This window comes from Colius striatus, chromosome 1 (assembly GCF_028858725.1).
Source record: "Colius striatus isolate bColStr4 chromosome 1, bColStr4.1.hap1, whole genome shotgun sequence".
Lineage (NCBI taxonomy): Eukaryota > Metazoa > Chordata > Aves > Coliiformes > Coliidae > Colius > Colius striatus.
In genome coordinates, this window is record NC_084759.1 from 109552709 (window position 1) to 109575391 (window position 22683).

The 22683-nt window shown below is 40.5% G+C and overlaps 2 protein-coding genes across 4 annotated transcripts in view; one reads left to right on the forward strand and one right to left on the reverse strand.

Annotated features, from left to right (window-relative positions):
- The window catches only part of MAEL (maelstrom spermatogenic transposon silencer), a 27923-nt gene extending 11249 nt beyond the window's left edge, over positions 1-16674 (forward strand). For 2 of the 3 annotated variants that reach the window (XM_061988681.1, XM_061988682.1), the window contains exon 12: positions 564-2665. In XM_061988681.1, the coding sequence (XP_061844665.1) occupies positions 564-605 (42 nt within the window). In that variant the 3' untranslated portion in view covers positions 606-2665. Of the gene's footprint in view, positions 1-563; positions 2666-16585 lie in introns of those variants that run through there. The other variant, XM_061988683.1, reaches the window with a different exon arrangement.
- Positions 9862-21153, reverse strand: GPA33 (glycoprotein A33). The gene is made up of 7 exons (XM_010206964.2): positions 21066-21153; positions 16564-16715; positions 15366-15576; positions 14682-14840; positions 12309-12422; positions 11642-11765; positions 9862-10967 (listed from the first exon to the last, which is right to left on the reverse strand). Exons 1-7 carry the CDS (start codon positions 21112-21114, stop codon positions 10886-10888), a joined length of 891 nt encoding a protein of 296 aa, XP_010205266.2. The 5' UTR covers positions 21115-21153; the 3' UTR covers positions 9862-10885.
- Between the last annotated feature and the right edge of the window lie 1530 nt (positions 21154-22683).

A 22683-nucleotide genomic window follows, 5' to 3' on the forward strand; every position in this document is an offset into this window, starting at 1 on the left:
TCTTAGAAATGTTGTTCTCGGATTATACCTCCTAAGTCTTCTGCTAGTGAAGTCTCTTTTCTTATGCTTAGGTGCTTTGAGACAGGGGCACCTTATAAAAATACTCTCCTTGCTCTTAAGTCATTACAGGTGCAGACTGAAATGGTAGTTGTTGTGAGTATTCTGTTGTAACTCAGTTTATAAAGACTGCTCATTCAAAGTTGTCTTTTTGGAGAAGAATTTTTTTTTAGTAGAAAGCATGTGAGCTGAGTTCATCTGGGTAGTTCATGGCTAATCTTCAAAGAAACATAATTAAGTTGGCAAGAGTAATCACTAAGAGTTATGAGTTTTCAGCTTATTTTCTTGCATATCAAATGCATGCTGAATTAAACTCTGAAATCCTTCTGATGATAAATCATGAGATCTTACAGACTTGGTGTTTGTAGAGGACACAACCCCTGTCTGTGGCATTTCATGTTAGAGCCGTTGAATAGATTGAGCTCCACAGCATATGAAGAAAATTTGATTAATTTATGCAATTTTTAAAGGCTGATTTGATTTACAGATTGTATTTAATTTAATAGGTGATTCTCCATGTGGTACGAAGACTTCCTTTTGTTGAATGAGTACCATGCAAGGAAGAGGAATTACTCAATTTCTGAAAAATGCATCTGATTTGTCTGGGATTTTGAGTAACTGAAAATGTTTGGTTTTTTTTTTTTACATCCAGGACAACTACAAATTCTAATTTTTCTTGCTTGCCTGAGATAATCAGCAGTTTCTCTGGGCTGCAGTTTCCCATCTTATATGCAACCTATCATTCTCATTAGAATCATAAAACTATTGTCTGAATTTCAAGAAGACTAAGATCTTGTTTATTATCTACAAGAAGACTTATTTTGAAGAGACCTGTTGCATCCTCTCTTTAAAAATACATGCTATACTAGTTCTACTCCTTAATGGATGGAGTGCAAGATCAATTAGTCAATGTCGTTGGGTTAGAATAGTTCTTTAGTGGCCAATATGACTTTAAACAAGTGCTTTATTTCTTCTTTAATAACTTCCTTCCTCTCTGCTGCATGTGGAAGATAGGAATTTCAGTGTATAACAATCTCTCCTCAAAACAATGATGGTAGGAGAGCATTGAAGATATGAAGGGCTGCACTAGGGAGTTAAAGGTAGATTAATCACAAAGGTTTCTAATAATCTGTCAGTTCCAGACGTGAAGAATTTGGTTGGTCATTTAAAGCAAAAAAGCAGACCTTCTGTGAAATGTCTTGGAAGAAATGTGGTGGCAGATTTGTCCATCTGTTAATGTTCTTTTAGAGGCACAGGCTATATACATCAGGAACAAGTACAATGTAGTTTGGGTTGGAGGTTTTTTGTGTCCTTTTTTGTTTGTTTAAGGAAATGGATGTTCCCCAAACTTAAACACTGAAGAAGAGTTTAGCTGTTACGGATTTTTTTCAAAGGAATATCAAATTCAAACTGATATATTAATCTGCAGATAGAATTTGATAAGTTTAGTCAGGCTGGGTAGATACCAATCATAGTTACTTGAGGACATGTGAAAGCTGAGAGACTGATGTATTGCTAGGTAGTATAGATGTTCCATTTTATGAAGACAAAAATCTTGGACTAGTCTCTTAGCAATTTCTTTGTTATCTGAGCCTTGTGCTTAGTACATGTGTCTTTAAGCAACTGATACTCTGAAATAAGAGCTTATTTTTTGATTTGTTTCTACATTTTGTTCCAACAGAGGTCCAGTAATTTCCATAGCAACTAACTCTGAGAAGATATTTTTTCATTCCTCAGAATTAGTTCATTCTTTTGGATAATAGGAAAAAAACACAAACCAACCAACCAAAACCCAGCCAGGAAAAAAAAAAAAAAAAGAGAAGAGATCGATACATTTATGTATATATATGTATATATTTACTTGAGCATGTTGATAAGCATGTCAAAAAAGGCCAATTGCTGTTTAAGTTGGAAACCTGTCACAGTTGTTGCAAGGCCAGGTGAGGCCCTTCAGTTTTGCAAGGTCTCTGAAGCATTTTGATGCCTCTTACCTCACAGTTTGCGTATATCACTGATTTTTCTTGATTTATTCTCTATTTACTTCCTTACTGTAATCTTTTAGTTACTTTCAGATGTCAATGTTGCAATAAAAGTTTGCTATTTTATTTTTTCTGAAGAAGAGAATTCATTGTTACAATTATCAGCTGAAGTACACAAACCTATGAGCATTTTTACTATGCTTAAGGTATTATGTGTCTCCAAGACTGAGATTAAAAAGTCTGAGAAGAAATGGAGGAATACAGAGATAGGGTTCCATGGCATGTCTATGCTTTACCACCTGGGACTTAAAATAGTACATGTACTGTAGACAACCCAGTTACATGCTGTAGACAGTGGGCTGCTAACTATGGCAGTAACTGTCTACTGTAATAATCAACAACCTGTGACATGTTTTGTAGTGAAAACTGTAAGCTCTATATGATGAGGCTGAGTATACTAACTGGATGTAGTCCATTTGATACTATTTGTCTGTTCATACCAAGGAGGATCTCTAACAGCTGTTGGAAGATGATAGAAAATCCTTTCATTTTGGAGCTCTAATTCCCTGGCTGTTTTATGTTTTGAAACTTTGATTTCTTGAAAAATAAATTCTGCTTAATTAACACAATACAGTAATGCTTCCTTTAATAGAAAAGTGAAGATGAGAGATGGTCATGTAACAGTAGCACATGTAAATGCAAGGCATAGTACTGGTAAGGCACAAACTGTGGACTGAAAGCAGAAGAAAATTCCCCCCACTTGCATGACAAAATTCTGAAGAGGTAATAAAACCAGTTAAAGACAGAGAGGCTCTTGATCAGAGTTTAAGTCATGCAACATGGTAACAATAACTTAGTACTCTCTGCATATGGTTATGTAGGTACTGTAAACACTGAACTGTCTGAAGAGGGTTTTTTGTAAAGGAGATGTCTAACAGTTTTATTCAGACATGACTTTTCTGTTCTGTCTAGTATAGCTTGTTCGGTCCCGTGACACTGATGGATAAAGGTCATCCTGGTTTAGCATACACTAAAGTGTAACTACAGTCAACAGGTATTTTTGTCCTTGTTACATGAATAGTAGATGAATTGTTGAATTGTGCATTTTTACTCTCTGCTACAAAGGTTTTGAAAAGGAGGACAGTTGTCTGAGAGTCCTATTGACTACTGTCTCTGCTCCAGCTAAGGATGTTCTTGTCATTACCTTTTATTCTGATTTAGCAGAAGTGTTGTAGATCTATACCTGTATACTGTAGATACAGTAATACCTGCTTTAATGTCTTTATTTTTAAATTTGTTTTGGAAGGCTGATCTTAGCAGTAAAGATGAAGGCAAAAGAGGCATTTAGTCCCTCAGCCTTCTCCTTGTCCTTTATGACCAGCCATCCATTCCCACTCACATGCACCCACAGAAGTCCTCCTTGTTGCCCTCTGTGTGCTTCATTGGATTTAGCTTTGGGTGGGCTTTGGCTTTCCTGACCCCATACCTGCACACTCAAAATAGCAGCTCTGTTTCTTTCAGATCACTTGTGCCTGCTGCTACCTCTTACATTTCCTTTTTACAACTGAGTTTTGTCAGGAGTTCTTTGGTCAACCTCTCCTTGTTTTCATGGTTTATCTTGGAGGAGGTGGTACTTGAAAAATCAACAGGCTTGCCTGGACCTCTCTTTTTTTCGGAAGGATATGCCAAGCAAATCTCTGAACAGAGCCAAAGACAAGTCCAGGGTTGTGATCCTGCTTTTTGATTTTTTTTTTCCTTTGATGTTTCCTCTTAGGATCCCAGACTCCACTATCTCACAGTTACTGAAGCTGCACATCCCTGACCAGTTATTTTTTGTTTATAAGTATGAGGTCCAGGGAGGTCTAGCAAAGAGCACCTCCCCTCCTTGACTCCTCAATCACTTGTATCAGTTGTCTGAAGAAGGCCTTGTGTACTTTCTCCTGATAAGGCTGCCTACAGCAGACATACACTAAAATGTCCCCAACGTTGGTCTGCCCTCTCTCTCTAACCCATGAGCTCCTGACTGGCTTGTCGTCCATCCCTAGGCAGAGATCTGCGCATTCCAACCACTCTCTAACATAAAGAGCAAGTATCCCTTCTCACCTCCCAAGTGTGAGAAAACAAGCTGGACAGTAAGTGATGTGTGCAAATGGAGGCCTAGTCATCTTGTTGCATCTGAGGCTCAACACTTGGACCATTTTCAGGATCTGCATTATAGTGAGTTAATCTATCAGAGACAATGTTTGCTGTGCCTAAAGAAAGGTTAATCTTGGTTACATTTTTAGCAATATGTCAGTCATCAAGACCTTTAAAAATAAAAGGAAGAGAAGGCCTCATGAGACCGCATCTGGAATATTGTGTCTATTTCTGGGCCTCTCAGTTAAAGAAGGACAGGGAGCTACTGGAGAGAGTTCAGCACAGAGCCACAAAGATGATGGAGTGGATCATCTCCCTTACCATGAAAGGCTGAGGGAGCTGGGGCTCTTTAGCTTGGTGGAGAGGAGACTGAGGGCTGATCTCATTAATTTACAAATATGTAAAGGGCTGGTGTCAGGAGGATGGAGCCAGACTCTCCTCAGTGATGCCCAATGTTAGGACAAGGGGCAGTGGGTACAAGCTGAAATATAAGGAAAAATTTCTTCACTGTGAGGATGATGGAGCACTGGAACAAGCTGCCCAGATGGGTTGTGGAGTCTCCTTCTCTGGAGACATTCAAAACCCACCTGGATGAGTTCCTGTGTGGGAATTATCTGGATGGATAACCTGTCTGCTATTGGTGTTAGATTTTGCTGCTGGAGGTGTATTTGTCAAACTGGAGGAAGCAATGCTGAGGTCCTTGATCAAATGGCACAGTTAATGCTAGTTCCTTTGTGTGTTCTTTGCCAGCTACCAAGAGGCAGGTCCAGGCTGAGTCATACCCTAATAGAGAACTTGCTGCCATTTCAGGGACTCTGTGTCTTGAGCCATCAGTCAGATGGCATTGTGCTGAATGTCAGATTCTTCCAGACAAATATGTGTGTTGGGTGAAGGAAAATCTGTATTTGAGGAAGCCCTGTCTGGATTTCCTTGCAAAACAACTGTAGTTTTGCGTTCCTGATACCATTTTTAAAACCTGCATAATTAACACAGAGAGACTCTGCTTTTTGACCTGTTAGCTGAATTAAAAAGTGCTAGTTCTTTCCCCTAGCAAGAATTTCAAACTTTCCCTAAAAGCTGAGTGATTCAAGTATGTCTATGAAACGGAGTTTCAAATTTCTGTTTAATAGATACAGGTATGTGCAGCTGTTTGCAAAGGCTGCAAACAGCATTTTTCCACTTGGCAGAGTAAATGTACTGCATTGGGGGCAGGGCCAAAGTAAGTTTATCTAGTTTCTGTCCTCTTGATGTCTTCTGCAGGACGATTGTGCCTCACTTCTACCCTAGAAGAAGCTGACAACTACTTTTTATTGCAATGGTTCAGTAAAAGGAAGGTATCGGCAAACATTTCTATTAGTCTAACCCTGTATTGTATCTGTTCTCTCTCTTTTCTTTGGTTCTGTCTTAGAAGCTGCCACAAGCTTCTCTAATTACCGTTTTTTGAATAATTCCTCTCGCTCCCTAGTGAAAGGTGAAATGCAGGAAAGAGAAGTTCCAAATTCCCTTATGTGAGGCTATAATAAATTTAGTACTAGTTCCAGCGCATCCAGAATTAATCTTGACGGTTTGCTCATTGTACTGTGAGCTTCTTCAGATAGAAGACTGCATCGGTGTCTTTCCTGGAACAGATGATACAAATAAATAGAAAAGTAGTGCTGTTACTCTAGCAACAAGAATTGTGACATAATTAACTCCTGTCTGTCTGATCAGTTTTGAATTGTGTGCTATACTGAATCTTGAAATAAGCGGTGGCAGCGCCAGCTTTGGTGTCCATGTCGTACTGGACTCAAAATGCTGAGCACTGACAGCGAGAACAGACCTTGGGGGTTATGTGGGAAATGAGTAGGGCTGGAATCCTTGGGGCACAGTTCTCAAGAATAAAGGAGTTAATTAAGGTTGGCAGTTCATTAAGAACAGCATCTTTCAAATGCAAGAACAGTCCAGGAATACATGTAGAGTGATCAGAGGGCTGTGTTGTCTCTACAGGGAACTCATGGCTGCACCCTAGTCTAAGTGCAATATAAGGGAGTGAGAAGCAGGTGTGGACTATGAAGGAATAATCCACAAACACTGGCCAGGCCTGTAGGCATGGTGTTTAGAAAGCCAAAGCTGACATGGAGTTGATGTTTGCAAGAGATGGATGTCAAGAATAAGAGCTTTTATGACTGTGTGGCAGTAAAGACCAAATAAGGAAAAAGTGTTCCTCTTGATAAATGGTGTCAATGATTTAGCAGCATGACTGGAGTAACACAGGTAAGACTGAGGTGCTCAGTGCCTTCTCTGTTTCAGTCTTTTCTAATAAGGTTTTTACAGATTACCATAGTTGGGAAGGGTTCAGGAAAGACACCACCAGCGAGTAAGGGGTCAGTTGGGAGCTCTAGACCAGTGTAAGTCCGTAGAGGCAGATGGGCTGCATCTGACAATGCTGAGAAAGCTGCCTGATACCTTTGCAAGGCTATTGCCTCACCTTTGAAATGACACAGAGCACAGAAAGTCCACAGTCATGGAAGGCAGATATTGTACCTGTCAAAAGGATGATCTGGGAAACCATAGGCTGCTCAGCTCCACTGAACTCCTTGGGAAAATCACGGAGTGAATCCTCTTGGAATGTATTTTCAAGTATATGAAGAAGAGGGGGACTAGAGGCAGTCAGCATGGTTTTGCCAAGGCTAAAGCATACCTGACCAGCCTAGCTGCTTTCCATGATAGGTTTGTGAATAAAGAACAGTAGTGGTCAGTAGTGACTATAGTAAGAGTTTTCGGTACAGTCTCACAGTATGCTGGTATCCAAATTGGGATGTTATGGTCTAGATGAGTAGACAAGCAGTTAAGAAAACATCTAATCATACTCTATGTGAATACCAGTAACAAATGGGGTAGTGGAGAATTCTATACTGTAGCCTGTGTCTTTAGCAGTGAACTGAAGGTGATGAAGTGCACTCTTTCCTGTAGAAAACACCAACTTGGGCAGGCCAGTGAATATGCTTGAGGGTAGGATTGTCTCACAGACGGACCAGAGTAGGCTGGAGGAGTACGCCCATAGGAACCTTACGAAATGCATCCAAGTCCTGCACCTAGGAAGGAAGAACATTTGCAACAGTACAGTCAGGACAGGCAGGAGAGCAACTTTGCCAAAAAGAAACCCCAGAACTAAAAAGAGAACAACAAAAAAAGGGGAATTTGGAAGGTGAAATAGGAGCAAGGGTGTTAATGAGAATATTTGCCTTGCAGTGTGTCAGAGGACTGCAAATCCTGACTCCTCCATGCTTCTGCATTGTGGTGATCTGTGTCTCCAATCAGGTCATTTAACTTTCATCCTATCACTGTCACTCATAAATGGTAGCGATTTGCTTGCTACACTCAGTAGATCCTTGAGTTGCTTAGATTAAAAGTACCTAGACAGGAATAAATCTTAAAAGCTAAGTGACTGGTAATGGGAACAAATAACTAACGTATTTTTCCCCTGGTAAGCCATATAGTACGTTGCCTTCAGAATATTATAAGCAAGTATGGATGTTAATGTGGATGGAAACAATTAAAATTGGGAAGTGAAGGAACAGTGTACTAGGGAGACATTCCTTCCCTTAAAATGCAAGAGGGTTGCATGGTATAGTCCTGGTGAATGTAATTGCTTAGAGCAGTGCAGGGTGAGACAGTTTATCAAGTTGCTTGCAGGATTTCTGTCATGCCTGATTTTCATTGGGTTACTAGACTGATGGAGTTCTTTGCTTCCTTCATGTGCTTTGTTATAGAGTAAGTGGCATGTCACAGGTCACTAAGGTAAAGTCAGAAGGAAAAGCAGGTAATTTTTAAATATCCCCTTGATGTGTTTGCCAAAACAAATCTTGCTAAGTAATGATGTACCAAACTCTTCCTGTGATGCTCAGTCCACTTGGGGTAGCAGATCTCTGCAGTCCCACATACAAAATGGTTTGGTGAGGACTTAAATACTTATGTTCTGATTCTTCATGCACAGAGAAAACTTATGTGCATGTATTCTTACATTTGAAAGTTGAACATAACTAAACAGTAACCTACTGTAGGCTGTGCAAAGGGTAAAGTAGGAATTTACTTTTCTACCTGGTCATTCATTTTCTGCCTACTTCCTGCCTTTTAATATAAGGGAGTTTTGAAGTTGGATACACATGTATTTATTCTTTGCACTTGATTCTCATCTTCCCTAAATATGTTACTGCTGCTTTAATTTTTGTTTAAAATTGTGAGTATGCTACAGGCTTTTGGAGTTATTCCTGCTTCAAAAGGCATACAAGACACACAAGTAATTAATTCAGTCACAGGAAAACCTTGGAGTAAGATAGCAATTTGAATATTTGTATTTCTGGCTGACTGAGTTTAACAAATTGGTTGAGAAAAACACATGCAGCATTCTGATAAATACACAACTTCCAAAATGTTAATCTTATTTAAAAAGAAGAAAAAAAAGATAAGCACCGAAATATCTCAACTGTCTTTCTATGTGCTGTCATTTAGTTTATTTCCCAGTGTAGAACTGAGCTTAGCATTGCAGAATATGAGTAGTTTTGCTTTAGTGGTTGTCAAGTTTGACTCTCTTGCTTTTTTCCTGCAAGTTCTTATGGAACCTGCGTTCAGAGAATTGAATTAATGGGTTTGGGGGTTATTGTGTAATCTCTTCTGTATTTTGTGACTGGTTTCTTCAGCTAACTTAGTGCCCATTTTGTGATCTGCATTTTTCTTTATGCTCGAAATGACCAATGTGCACATGTTATTTCAGGATTTCAGCTGACAAGCAGCAGTTAAGCTTCAAATAGCCTAAAAGTGAAGCGTGTGGGATAGGTTTAAAATGTTAAAATGGTTTAGAGGGCAGAGACAGTTTCTGGCCATAAATACTTCTGATAATTGTCAAGTCCTTTTGCTTTACAGTTAAGATTTTTGAGAATCCACACTGTTATCCCTCAGCAGAAGCCATCTTCAGCCACAGGGTATAGGTGTTTCTGAGAAAATGCAGAGTGCTGACTAAGGTTTGTAACATTTATAAAAGAAATAGCTTTGTTTTGCAGCGAGAGCTTTTTACAATGCTAATTAGATAATTCGTACAATATTTGCCTCTTACAAAAGAGAATAGAGTCCATATCAGCTCTGTTTCTGAGCTATGCACCTTGGTTTTTATCTGCCTTCAGCTTCTGTGCGCAAAAATCTTTTTTAGTCATCCATTTTTGCAATGTTTTGTCATGCATCTAAACTCAACACGGGAACAGGCTGTCAGAATGTCTTGTCGAGTTGCATCTCAGGTCATTCATTACCAGAGAGATTGGGGTTTGAATGTACTTTGTGAGAAAGTCTGATTGGTGGTATGTGCAATTGTTATTAGCGCAAATGAATAATTACCTCTGAAGTACCATGTGAAACATTGGCAGCCATAATAACAGTTCTGGTAGTCTGCTTTGCATAGTTCAAAATCTAGAAAATGCTACCCACGTGTAGAAGGATTGCTGGTTCTTCTTTAAAGTTTGATTTTACATTTTTGTTACACATTTAAAAGTAACTAATTGGGGGTAAAGAGTATGTGGGAGGCATTGCAGTAAGTTTCTGGAATCCTGAAGTTGAAGATTCAAGAAAGGTCTTTGAAAGGATAAATATTGTAGTGTAAGTCATTTATTGAATATGTCTTAGTTTAAACCAACCAAACAAACAAAACCAAACAGCTCTTAATTAGTTTTAATATCACACTGACTGTCTTTTGGACAGACATCCCATTCTTTTCCAAAGATAAGATACTAGTGATAGGAATTCTCTCCACTTTTGCACATCCAGTGCTTCTGATTAAATTGTTGCAATTTTGAATAAAAAGGTACTTTTATTCCTCTCCCTCCCTCCATTTTTTCTGTTCCTTCTTTTCATTAAAGATGTAGTTGCCATGCACATGCTTTCACACTGTCATTTTTTCCAGAAGCAGCAGCAGAGCAATGGACTATTTCTGACTTGCCCATGCAACACTCATAAGATAGAACTCGAGATAGAACTCGTAAGTTAAGGAATGTGACAGTATATAGGCTAATAGACTGTAGATCTCATCATCTGCCATTTACATGTCCATCTAAGTTCTTACCTTATCCATTCCAATAGTATGCATTTTTGTTCCAAATGAGATACTTTTATTGCTCATCTGTTAATTTTTCCCATGTTTGTATTTATATGTTCATGTACAGTGTGTACAAAGGACATAATTGATAAAATCTCCTTAGAAACCAGCTTGCTTCAGTGTGCATAAAATCATTGCTGTACAGGGCAATGCTGTAAGCTTGCGTGCAAATGCATTGCGTACCGCCATAAACAAGACCACCCTTCTTCAATGACTTGCAGTTGATGACCTTGAAACCTTCTGTAGGTCTTGGGTATACAGCAGCAACTCTCTTCTCCAAACAGACCCGACTGGTTGGTTCTTTCAGAAAGTGGGAAGTCTAGAAGACTGCTTATTTTTGGATGACCAGGTGAAACAGTGCTTCACATGCATTTTTCAGCTGTGAGGTTATGTATTAGTCCTCATTTGTACATTAGGCACTTCTTTCCAGGGAGACCGGGAAATGCTCTCTCAGAACTTGAGGGCAGGGCCATTAGCTTTCATTTTATTTTAAAAAAACCCTTCTTGCAGTAAGAAAGAGGGATTAATTTATTTTCTACAGCAGTGTCTGTGCCTCAGCAAGTCCTGAAGATGGCATTGGCCTCCTGCTTCTTCATTCATCTTCAAAATCGTCCTCTGCTGTCTGATTCCTTGTAGGTGTCTGTCTGGAGGGTTCACGTCTGTCTTCTCTCTCCCTAAAACATTGTTCAGGAATAGAGATGTTAATGAAAACCACCTAAAAATTTTCCTGAAGACATGTTTTTTGTGAGAATAGTTTTTAGACTGCTCTAAGCTGACCTGGAAGCATACCAAACTGAAATTTATACATGAAGTCTTGCTGGTGATGCAAGAGATGTGTGAGCTACATGTTTTTTCTATAGCATTTGTATAGAGAAAGGGTGACTGATGTAGCTTTTCTAATCCCACTTTTCTTCCAGTGGTCTCTTTCCATCAGGAGAATAAACAAAAAGTTTTAGTCTGGGAGTGAGAATTCTGAATGCAAAGCCTACTGAGTGATGTAGGCTAGCAAGGACAGAAATAGCTATAGAGACTCCAGAGAAATGTGAAACAGCCTGGGCTTTGCTTATCAAGTACTTGTGCATGCTTGACTTGGGCTTGCTAAAATTCATTTCCAAGGTTTGGATGTTTGGGTTCTACCCCAGAGACCATGAAGGTGTCTCGAAATACTGCATGTATAGTTCATGAGAAGAGATGGGAGCCACTAGGGCAGAAACTGAAAGAACAAAACTGTGCACCCTTTCCTTTATTTCTTATTTTCTCCTGTGCTTTCTGTGCAATATATTGATGCCAGAAGGAGAATTTGAACCTTTCATGAGTTCCATTCACTTTTCTAGAGAAAGGTACTTACGCCATCTCATAGTCCTTTTCCTTCTCCGCCCGACAGCAGCAGCAGTAGGCTATAATACCAATAACTATAATTACAGCAACAACTCCACCAATGATGCCAGCATAAAGAGCTATGTTCATGGATGCTGTATAGGAAGAGAAGAATTAGCCTTTTGCAGTGAGAATGATATCAAATGCAGTCAGCACAATAACTGGACTTAAGAGCCCACTGCCTGATGTCAGATCTTGGTGTCAGATTGAGAATGGACACTGCATTTATTGGATAAAAGCAATTGGAATTAATTCTGTACTCCATGGCTGATAAGTCTGCAGGAGCAATTAGTGATAGAGAGGAGCTCTTGGATCTGAACAACTGCTCTACTTTGTTGATGCAGTTTAGTTTCAGCCTTTTGTGGCTCAGGACTGTCTTACTCTACATGATTTTTTTTGTCATCAGTGAACCAACCCTACGAGTTAGAGTACTTGCTAAGTACTCTTAGCACGTTACTCTTAGCAGTCTAAGTACATTAGCACATAAACCAATGCATAGAATCTGTCTTTGAGGTTTAAGAATGCTGGTTTTTGAGAGCAGAATTTTATACTCCTATCTGCATCACCTCCATTAATCCTAGCTTAGCTAGGTAATGTTTTCTGGTACTACTCTTCCAGTAAGCAACCCAGTCTCTTACGTGGCACGACGCTGACTGTCATGTTGCAAAATTCCTTTCCCACGCTGTTTGTTGAAGTGCAGATGTAAAAGCCAGAGGTATCTGCAGAGATGTTCTTCAGAGTTATTTGTTGCCCTGTGGTGAAATGCAAATTGAGTCCAAAAAAGAAAAGAATTAAAGCAGGGAGGGAAGTGCAGACAGCAGCCGTTCAATTCCTGCCTCGGGTAGTGGGAGTGTTGAGAGGTTATTAAAGCTGATGGATCACTCTGTCTTGCTCAGGAGCTGCCATGCCGGTCCCTAGGATTCTAGCGTAATTTGTGGGAGGACAGACGGAAGTATGCTGTTCTGATTACAGGGAACATGTGTCATTTGAATATTCTTTTTAGAAAGAAAATTGTGGGTGGATAGTAAAGAAGTACATGTGCTTAGTGAAAGCGTTTTGTGCATTGGATTTTGCTGAGAAATGTAAGATGACCCAAGCCAGCATCTGGCTTTGAAAACTGGCCATCTGCTGAATTAACTTGTAAAACGACAAAAAGCTCTTCAATCTTCCATCCAAACCTTAAGGTTTCAGATCTGAATTGCTTAGAAGTGGGGGAAACAGTTTTCTAATTTGGGAGAAGCCACACAGGCTGTGAAAATAAATGAAAGAAAAGATATGCAGTGACAGGAGATTGATACGATACTGATGTTTTCTGTCCAGCCTACGAGTGCTGAGAACCATATGCTAAAGCTTAGCTCTGTCTATGCAAGCAGTCAGTTTTTATTTGTTACATCTCTAGCTGCTATTTGTATGTGTAGTCCATGCTTTATCTACTGATAAAGATCCAAATTCCTGCTCTAAGAGCAAAAGGCTCTGAAAACTTTTCAGTGACTTTCCTGGTTTATTTTCTCTGTGATCTCGTTTCTTGCCAGACCACTGGGATTCTGTTTAGTCTTTGCTGGTGCCTAGCGCCAGATAGTAAAAGAGCATGCAAACCAAGAATTTACAGACTACATGCTTGATAGGTTGGTTTTTTTAAAACTCTCTACATACTGTCCTTGCTTAATTCTTTTTTTTTTTCCCTTTTTTCTTTTATTGTGATGTTTATAGCTCTTAAGAGTTGCATTCTGTAACTGGACTGTGAATCCTCCCATTTTAAATCAAAAGCAATTCATTGGCGAGTCAAATGGGAGAAAATGTGGGTCAGTTTGGAGGGGCTCCTAGGAGGATTCTGCACATTCTGCAGTGCTGGGACTTGCTTAGCGTGGGTGCTTAACACAGAAATTGTTTGTAGCAGCAGCAGGACAGGTATCCTACCACCTTGGGGCAGAAGGGGACCAGTCATAATTCTACTTGGACATCGGTGCTCTGATGAAAACAGAAATAAGGTGGAAGTGGATCAGTAGAGCCTCCTGTCCCAGGGAAGAACAGGATGAGGGCAAAAGCAAGTGGGCAGCTGCTGTGCTAAGAGGATCACTGCTGATATATTCAAGGCTGTGTGTGATGCGTTGGCACCACTTAGTGGCCAGTTTAATGAATAAGGTTTGTGTCCCTGGTGCTAATTCATCTTCTGCATCATTTATGCAAGAATCAGTTAATGTGTAGTGAATATCCATCCTGTTGAGTCTGATCATACGTTGTTTACCTTCACAGTGATGGCTACAATTAAGTAAACCAGAAAGGGGAGGTTCAGATACTCAGTCTTTGTGGAGCTGTACGTAGCAGGAAGAAACAAAGTTGTTTAAACGAATTAATCTGACTCTTCTGTCACTGTTATAAAGAGTAGACCCTCATTTCTGCATAAATAGTCCTAGAAAAGGTCATTTTCATGGAAACTCAGTTCATGGTTTTTTTCTAGATTTTGACATAAAGTGAAAGCAAATAAAATATTAGGGCTTGTGTGACAGTACTAAGGAACCAGCAGCCTCTTTTATGCTCTAAGCAGGAATGATGGAACTCTTTCTCATACCACCTTCCTCCATGTGAGGAGTCATCTCTGGAAGGAAAGTAGCTTCCAGAGGCAACCTTTATTTGCCTTCACCCCAGAAAGCAACCTGGTCACAGTTGAGCAAACTGGAATATAGAGACACACCAGTTAGAAAATATAATTGCTTCTGTTATGTTCCCTTTACACACAGCAATGGAGAAGTAATTATTTTTAACTGCTTCCAGAGTGAGACAGTTTCTCACCAGGTGAGGCCTAAAGTGAAAAACTTACTGACCATCGGGATTTCAGGTGAGAGTCCTTTCCACCCTGCTAAGTAACTCCTGTGTCTTGTATCAGAAGGACAATTTTTCAAAATCCACATAGACTTTTTCTAGAAAAAGCCTTAAGTGTATTTTTGTATTTGCATTTCAAAATCTTTCCAACCCTGATCTACAAAGTCTTGCTATCTTTGAATTTCCCATACCTTCTGTTGTTTGTAGAGTACGGGGCTCATTTTGTACGTTGAAGCTTTGCCAGGTATATCTGGGCTTTGGGGAGCCCTCATGAGAAACACAAGTCAGATTGATTGTGTGTCCATATTGTGCTGTCCCCAGAATCTTGCATTCTGGCTTGGATGGTGCAACTGAAGGAAGGAAAAAAGGAAGGAATGTTATTAATCAGAAGTAGTTTTTTGTTTCAACACATCTCCTAAACATCTCTGTTGATGATCTTGCAACCTACCACTTTCTTCAAAGGAACTGGAGTGAACTTGTCTGTAATTTGTTTCTCTCTTCTTGGCAGTGGTCAGCCAGGAAGGAACTGTTAGATGCTTTTTGGGATTTGTCTAATAGAGCTGAATAACTAGAACCTTTGATAACTGGAGTATGACAAGCCATGGGGAAAGAAGAATGGCCTGTAATGAGGCAAGGCTTATTGGGGAAGTGAACAATGTCTAAAGACTAGTCAGGTATCTAAGGGAGTTGAGTGCTCTAAGCCTTGCAGTCTACTTGCATAGTAGCAGGAAAAGGCCAAAAATGGAATATTGTGGATGATGACTTTCTGGGAATTTTTTTTCTGTTACAAAAACTGTTGCCTGAACCAAGGTGGATATCAAGAGGAAGGATGGTGTTTTATCTAATGGATCTGGTGTTGCCTCTATCATACCTACCAAGGACAAAAAGAGACAAGGCTGCAGACTGCCTGGGTGGGTCACTCTTCACACGGACGCTGCATGCGTATGTTCCATTGTCTTCCATGGTCACTGCACTGATGGTGATACTGGCATCCCCATTGCTTACGCCATCGCCAAACTGTAAACGGTTTTCATAGCCCTCGCCATACTGTACAACTCCATCAAAATACCTAGTGACAGCATCATCCTGGGAGAGAGGGAGAGAAAAAATTCAATCTTACTTTCTTCTGTGGTAGTCTACAACCCAAGTCAATGGATTAGATGACTCTGAAGAGAAAAGCAGCTTGGAAAAGGCGGCCTTAAGCTTTGATCCCAGTTTGCCAAAAACCCAAGAAAAGCAGAAATTCAAAGGAGTCTGGGTTTCTATCTGGAATGCCCTTCTCCCACATTATCTGATGTTAGAGACAGTTGATTTCTTTTGCTGGGGCTTATCCACTTTTCCTTTCTACGATAGGATACTGTGAGACTTGTCCAAGATCCGTATGTCAATCAAACTCCCCTATGATTACACAAACTCCCTTGCTTTAGTCCAGCAAGGATCTTCAGAGAAGACCTTGGCAGTTACTGTGAGGAGATCTCTAAAGACTGCTTCTCCTCTCAGTAATTTGCAAGAAGTCAAGAACTTTAGAGGTGTCTTTGCCTTGAAGTAATCTATGTAAATGTAGGAGACCTCAAGAATCTCTCCATGTATTATTATCATCAACTTAAAACTTTTTAGATAGTATCAAAGGTATGAATATATATAAGTGTATATGTATAATACATAGACTTTTAAATATACATGTCTTTTTATAAAGTATCAGAGTATTTCACATATTTTAAGAGAGTTTTAATAAATACAGAGGTTTTAATAAAACCCTACAGAGTTTTAAGTAAAGAGAGTTTTTAATAAAAACTCAGGGTAGATACAGTGATGTATTCTTAATACACAGTTGCAAGACCAAGAAAGAGGAAAGAGAAGGGTGAGTGCTTGCCTAATCCCATGCAGTAGATTTGGGATAAATGGCATCTAGAATCAGAGTTTGTTTGTATAGTTCTGAGGTTAAAGAAGGTCTTGAAGGAATCTTTTTCTTCCAACACAACACACATTCCCACCCGCAGTCCTGCTTCTATCTCTTCTCTCACAGCCCTCTTGGATACCTTATTATATGTTTGTATATGCAGCTTTGTTTACCTTGCTATCTATTTTCTTCCAGACGACAAAGTCTCCTGAGGTAACAGAAGCCTCCGTCTTAAAATTACAGCGGAGAGTAGCGTTGCTCCCTCGTGCCACCTGTATTTCCTTGTCAGGTGTTTCCACAGTGAGGGCATGAGCGGTTGCCAGAACTGGGAAGAGAATAAATTCTGCAGTCAGCAAAATTAACATCATCTGGATTCCATGTTTTGTCTCTTTGGCTTTTGTACGTGCCACAACCTCCCCACATTTCCTCTGTCATCTGTGACATTCCTCACTGAACAAGACATGATGTATGCCGGGGCTGATTGACTATGGGAAGCTGCTGCACTAGGTGGCTAAGAGCCAAACTCTGCTGTCTTTTCCATGCTTCTCTCTTCTTTACTTGAACATACATTACCATAGAGTTTATAAAGATGTAGGTTTTTTTCTGAGCTGTCTTTCTCTATGACTGACATTCCATGCCACTTCTAAATGTACAGAGGTAGACAGATAAACAGATAATACAAGTGCATCAGCAGTCTTAAGGATTCAGGCTAAACTAACAAATTCATATTGTCACATTTCAGGGGTTAGGAAAACTTGCATCAATCCAAATCCATACAGAACTGACGTTTTGTGCTATGGCATCAAAACCTGTTGATGTAACACCGTGGAAAGAGGAAAAACTTAGAAAAGCAAAGAGAGCTTGAAAGATACAAGGGAAGAATAGCTCTTTGTTTTTAAAAATGAGTAGGTTAGTAGCCATCTTTCTCCAGGAGCAGCTGAGAGTTGAATAAACCAGAAATCCCTCTGTGGTCTGGTGAAGCCTGCAGAGCACAGGGTAGGTGTTTCTTGTATGTAACATTCCATTTAATTTGATGCTTAACTCAATAGCCAGTGGCATGTCGCAGATATTCTCGGAATTTGACTGGAGTTTTACTTCTGCCCTGCCATAGATGACCTTTGTGCCTCTAGGAACCGATGTTTAAAGACACCTGCATTCTCCTTACAGTTTGTGGGGGGTTTTGGGGGAGGAGTTTATAAGTATGAAACCAGTCAGAGAGAATGCAGGGAGGTGGGAAAGGGAGTGCTGCTCAGAGGCACTTCCATGGCAAAGAGGAACATGATCCAATAAGGAGGGCAGTGATAGATGCTGTCTCTGTGAGTGGTATACTTTGTGTGGTGGTGAACGTTTGCTTCTGGAAAAACAAGGCTGAGTCAGCGTTCCCTGGAGAAGATTTGACTGAAAAGTTGCCAGCTAGTAAGGTTTGGGTCCTTATTTTGCCATATCTCTGTCCAGATTAAATCCATCAGGAAGTGTAATACATAAGGGAGAGAGCGAAAAAGATCTAGATTCCACCTTGAATTGCGAACTGGTTGTAAATACCTGTTTTTTTAGATAGGAAAACCACACAGACACATGCATTAGGTTATTAAAAGTAAGCCATTGGCAAGTTGAGCACTACCAAGATATTTGACTACAGCAGCAGTGAATTATAGTGTCCCTTAGCAAATGATAGCTTAGGAACCCAAAAGGTTTTGTTGTCATTGCTCTAGGAACCTGCTGGTAGTAATTTAGGTACTTGCACAGGGTAACGTGGGACAGTTGGTGCAGGGATCTGCTCGCACCTGGGAGAGGCAAAAGCTTCTGTAATAGTTTCTGGATTTAGTTTGTTCTCCATAGTAAATGGTCCTTCAAGTATCTTCTTAGAAATGGCCTATACTTCTAGAATTGGTGCGTCTTCCCTCTCCTGAGAAGAGTTTGACAGGAACTTTCATAGCAGCCAAACGTTTCCCTTCCTTGCACCCCTCCTTCCTTGCTGCAGGGCAGGCATGCCTTCCCTTCCCCAGCTGCCTTCAAAAGCAGCTTCAGACACTTTCAGTAGGAGTGCAGAGGCTGCTTTCTGCACTTGTTAGCATTCTAGTAAAAAGCAGGAGGCTTCTAGCTGAAGTTCCCATCTTTCTGCATTCCCCATAACTGAGTTGTTCTGTGGTCTTGCACAGTTGATTAGTTAAGCATGCATTTTAGTCCTTTTCTCCGTGATGTGACAGTAGTGGTTTCTGTTCCCTCGGAGGTTAATTCATTTGTGGCTGCCAACAGCTATGAGAAAGAAACCAGCAGGGCAAAGTATTTCTAGCGTGGTTTTATTGCAGCCACTCCCTGGTCTTTACTTGTTCTGGAGCACCCAGTACAAGGGCCTTGTTTGCATAGCCCCAGTGCTCTTTCTGACTGCATTTTATATCCTACCCCCTTTACATGAGACATCTATGAAAGCTTTCTCCTTTCTTATCACAACTGGATAGAGACACCTTCCTGCATTTAAGTGAAAAGCTCCACAGTCTGTACTAGGCAATAGTGCAAAACCCGTTTCCTGATCCGATCCGTTTGTCACTCAGAAAGTAGTTCTACCAGGCCAGGGTTCACTGAGAGGTCATTAGCACAGCGCTGAGGCAGAGAAAAGACTGCCTAGCCCTAAGGTTTCCCCTCACAAGTGCTTTTCCTTCTTCCAGATAGATGACTCAACTCCTACAATAAACCAGATCTTTGTTGTTTTATTGTTTAGTTTGTTATGTTTTGATTTTTAAATATGTCTTCAGTGCAGAGCTGGAAAACAGCTGAACCAAACACGGTGTACAAGAGACATAGCCTTTAACAAGTGAGATTGCTTATTCATCTGTAGCTGTCACCCTAATGCCCAAGTTCTTCTCATGTTCTGATTTTCACCCATAACATATCTTTCTGGCTTCCACTCCTCCCTTGTTAGGGCTCATTCTAGCTCTCAGGGGAGCTGCACAGTTTCATTCTGCGACACTATTTACTCATGCCGATTTCCTCCTTTCCCCTTCTGACCACATTTCATTTCTTCACAAAGTCACCAATAAACTAGTCACAGTCAGCACGTCTGAAAATTGAGGGGTTTTTCTTCAGGAATTGGTTGTTGGGGTTTTTTTGAGAGAAAACATAATCTAATCGGGGGACGGCTGAAGGGAACAGAGGGCCAATTCTGAAATAACTCAGAAAAAGGGGGAGGATGAATAGTCCATATAGTACTAGAAGGATGCTGTCACCTAGATACTTTTGTGTGCTATCAATATGTTTATAACACTTTAAGAAATTGAGAAAGCTTTCAACTCCCTCTCAACTTAAACGTTGGTACATCTACAAAGGAAGTAGAAGATCAAAGTGATGTGTCTGCTTTCCCATTCCTTCCAAAGTAAGTATTAATCAAAACATAATAAAGGTCAGTTAATAGAGCTGGACACAAATAGAGGGATGTTTTGTTTGCTGAAAAAAAATAAGATTCTGATCAAGCAAAATTATTATTGCTGATTTGTCTTGATACATTTGGCTAGTGGGAAAAGTGGAAAATGTTTAACAAGGAAATGCTCCAACTTTTAATTCTTCAGTTACCTCAGAATTTATCTGAAATGTAACTCTAAAGTGTGCCAAGATCCTGATGCAGCTCATTCAGGGTAGGTCTGGCACGCAAACACTGCACTGCCATGTGCTCTGCAGTTTCTTCAGGCTGGTGCAGTGCAGGAATATACTGTGCATTCCCCAAAAGTCCTTCAAAGGACAGTGTTTTAACACTGGATTATGACCATTTGAGTCCTGCCCAAACAAGCAAGAGGAGCTTCACCCAGCATATAAATTTCTGCTCTGAAAAGTTTCCTGTCTGTAATTTGGATGGCATGAGTGTTAAGAATAACGAAAAAAGAGAACGAATATTGATGGTGTTAAACACTTTACGTAATGATCATCAAATCATGTGCCAAGTCTCATTTGTTGCCTGTGGTGCACATCCACCTTTTCTAATTACGTGAAACTTTATGAATTTGACCCTTCTTGTGGACCTTATTGTCAAAATGGGGTTTTCAGGGTTTTTTGTGAGAAACCCAAGCGATTTCCATGTACATAGCTTTGTTTGAAGCCAGGAAGAAGGTGTAGCAACATTGGTATGAGAAGAGGAGACATGTCAAAAAGCAGTGGGTCTGAGACTGCAGGTTTTGCAAGGCAGGATGAGAAAGGGGAAGTCTGTGATGAAGGCCATGGGAGAGCTGGTGTGTTATTAGGGATCATTCAGCATCCCCTTGACATGGATAATATATGGAGATCTCAAGTTGTATCAGAGTACATATAAACAGTGAGATTTCGACTTACGGAGTTGAACTCTACATGGGGATTTATGTGTAAAAGAGTAAAACCCAAGGACTTTTCCACTTTCAACTGAGGAAGTTCCTTCTTCAGAAATAAACATTGTCTTTAACGGAAGCCATTAAAACTGTTTGTGAAAAATATTTTCCAGGTTCATGAAGAACAGCGTTCTTTTTCTGTTCCTAACACTGTCCTGCAGCTTTAGGAGATGCCTCTGAGTCTAGACATTCAGCACAGAGATGGTAAACACACCTGCCTGACCATAAACATGAACTTTTACTAAACAAAAACACATGAAGTCCCAACCTCTTAGTGCTGTTTCCTTTTATCCAACCCTTCAGGACATAAACAAATTAGTACTCACTTGCACTGAAAGTGAACAGCCAAAGTCGTTTCATTGACATCCTCCTCATCTCTCCTTTGTTTCACCTCAAGGTGCTCTTCCTTGTAATCTCTAGGTGGCTGGGTAAGTAAGTGGCTTCACAGGTTTATTTCCTCAGTTTCTTTCAAAGTGCTGCTTCTCCAGGCTGCCACTGTGCTCCCGGGCAGAATGACAAACCAGATCACCAGTAGGCTTTGACATCACTTGCTGCTAGCTGCCTAGGGGCAGAGAGGAGACTTGTGAACTCCTTCCCCAGCCGTGAACTTTCCTCCCCAATTAAACTGCCTTTCCCAGTTTCTCTCAACACGCAGGTACATAAAGCAGGAGAAGAGGTAATACACCGAAGGGTGCGGTGCTGGGGAGTGTACGGTGCAACAATTGAAGTCATGCGTGTGATGACATGTAACTAAGAGAGGACAGGCCTCATTCGTCTTAAATATTTATTAAGGGAGCTTACGGCTGGAGTTATAAAGGTATTGAAGTGTTTCACAATGCAGGCAGCTGCCCACATTCAGTCTTTAAGGAACTGAGGTGCCCAACTACACTTACTTTAAATACCTGTAAGAATGCGTCTTTGAAAAAAAAATGATGACTAACGGGCTATCTAAATATAGGTGGGATGCATCTCAAGTTCTTACACTTTTATGCCTGCTTTTCATCTGTCCCAGCACGGGGCTTGCACAACAGCTGCATCTACCAAAGGTACTTTCTGCCTTTCCTCAGAAAAAGGCTGTTAGAGAGATCAACGGCCTGTAGCGTGCTGGCTATGCGCCCACTGAGGCGTGTACAGTGACAGGCCAGCCACTGCTCATGGCTTGTGCACAGGCACTCGGGATGCACACGGCACCCATGCTATAACTGACTGGAGAATGAAAGGAGGACCTATGGCAGCCCAGGCAACCATCTGACTTTACATTTCATTGAGTGCAGCTGGCTAGTGTGTCTTTTAAACTCTTTGCTACCAACAGGCAGCGAGGGATGTCCCCATCTGGGATAGTCCTCTGTACTCTATTTCTAGTCATTTGGGAGACAGTCACTTTAAGGGTGCAAGTGATCAATTTAGGCATCTTCAATGGGGACTTCATGTCTTTAGAGATCACCTTGAGATTAAATTAATTGTACTCACAATGTAGAGATAATACCGACGAACCTTCCTTTGGTTCTTGAGGGAAGCTACCTCAAAAGTGAGTGTCTACACTGGAGATACCTGTGTTTAGCTCAATAAAGTGGATCTGGATCTTGATCTTTTGCTGACCCCATACTGGCACGGTAGACCTGCCAAAAAACATGCTAAAGAATGCCTTTTTGTCTATATGGCAGTTACTCAAAACACCTCCAGGACTATTAAATGTAGGAGTGACTGGGAATCCGGTCCTTCTGATAGAATGGTCAATCTGTACTTCTGTGCTTGATACATAACCTCAATTCTCTTCAAACAAACAGCTAGCTCAAAGCAAGTTAAAGCACATTAGAGTACAGAAACTGTATTCTTTGGCAATCTTCAAAACGAGGACAGTCAGTAGAAAAACCCATCCTGCTGCATGTGTCTCATATTTGATAGGCTGTAGGCAGTAGCAGATGGCAAAGACCCTGCAAAGAG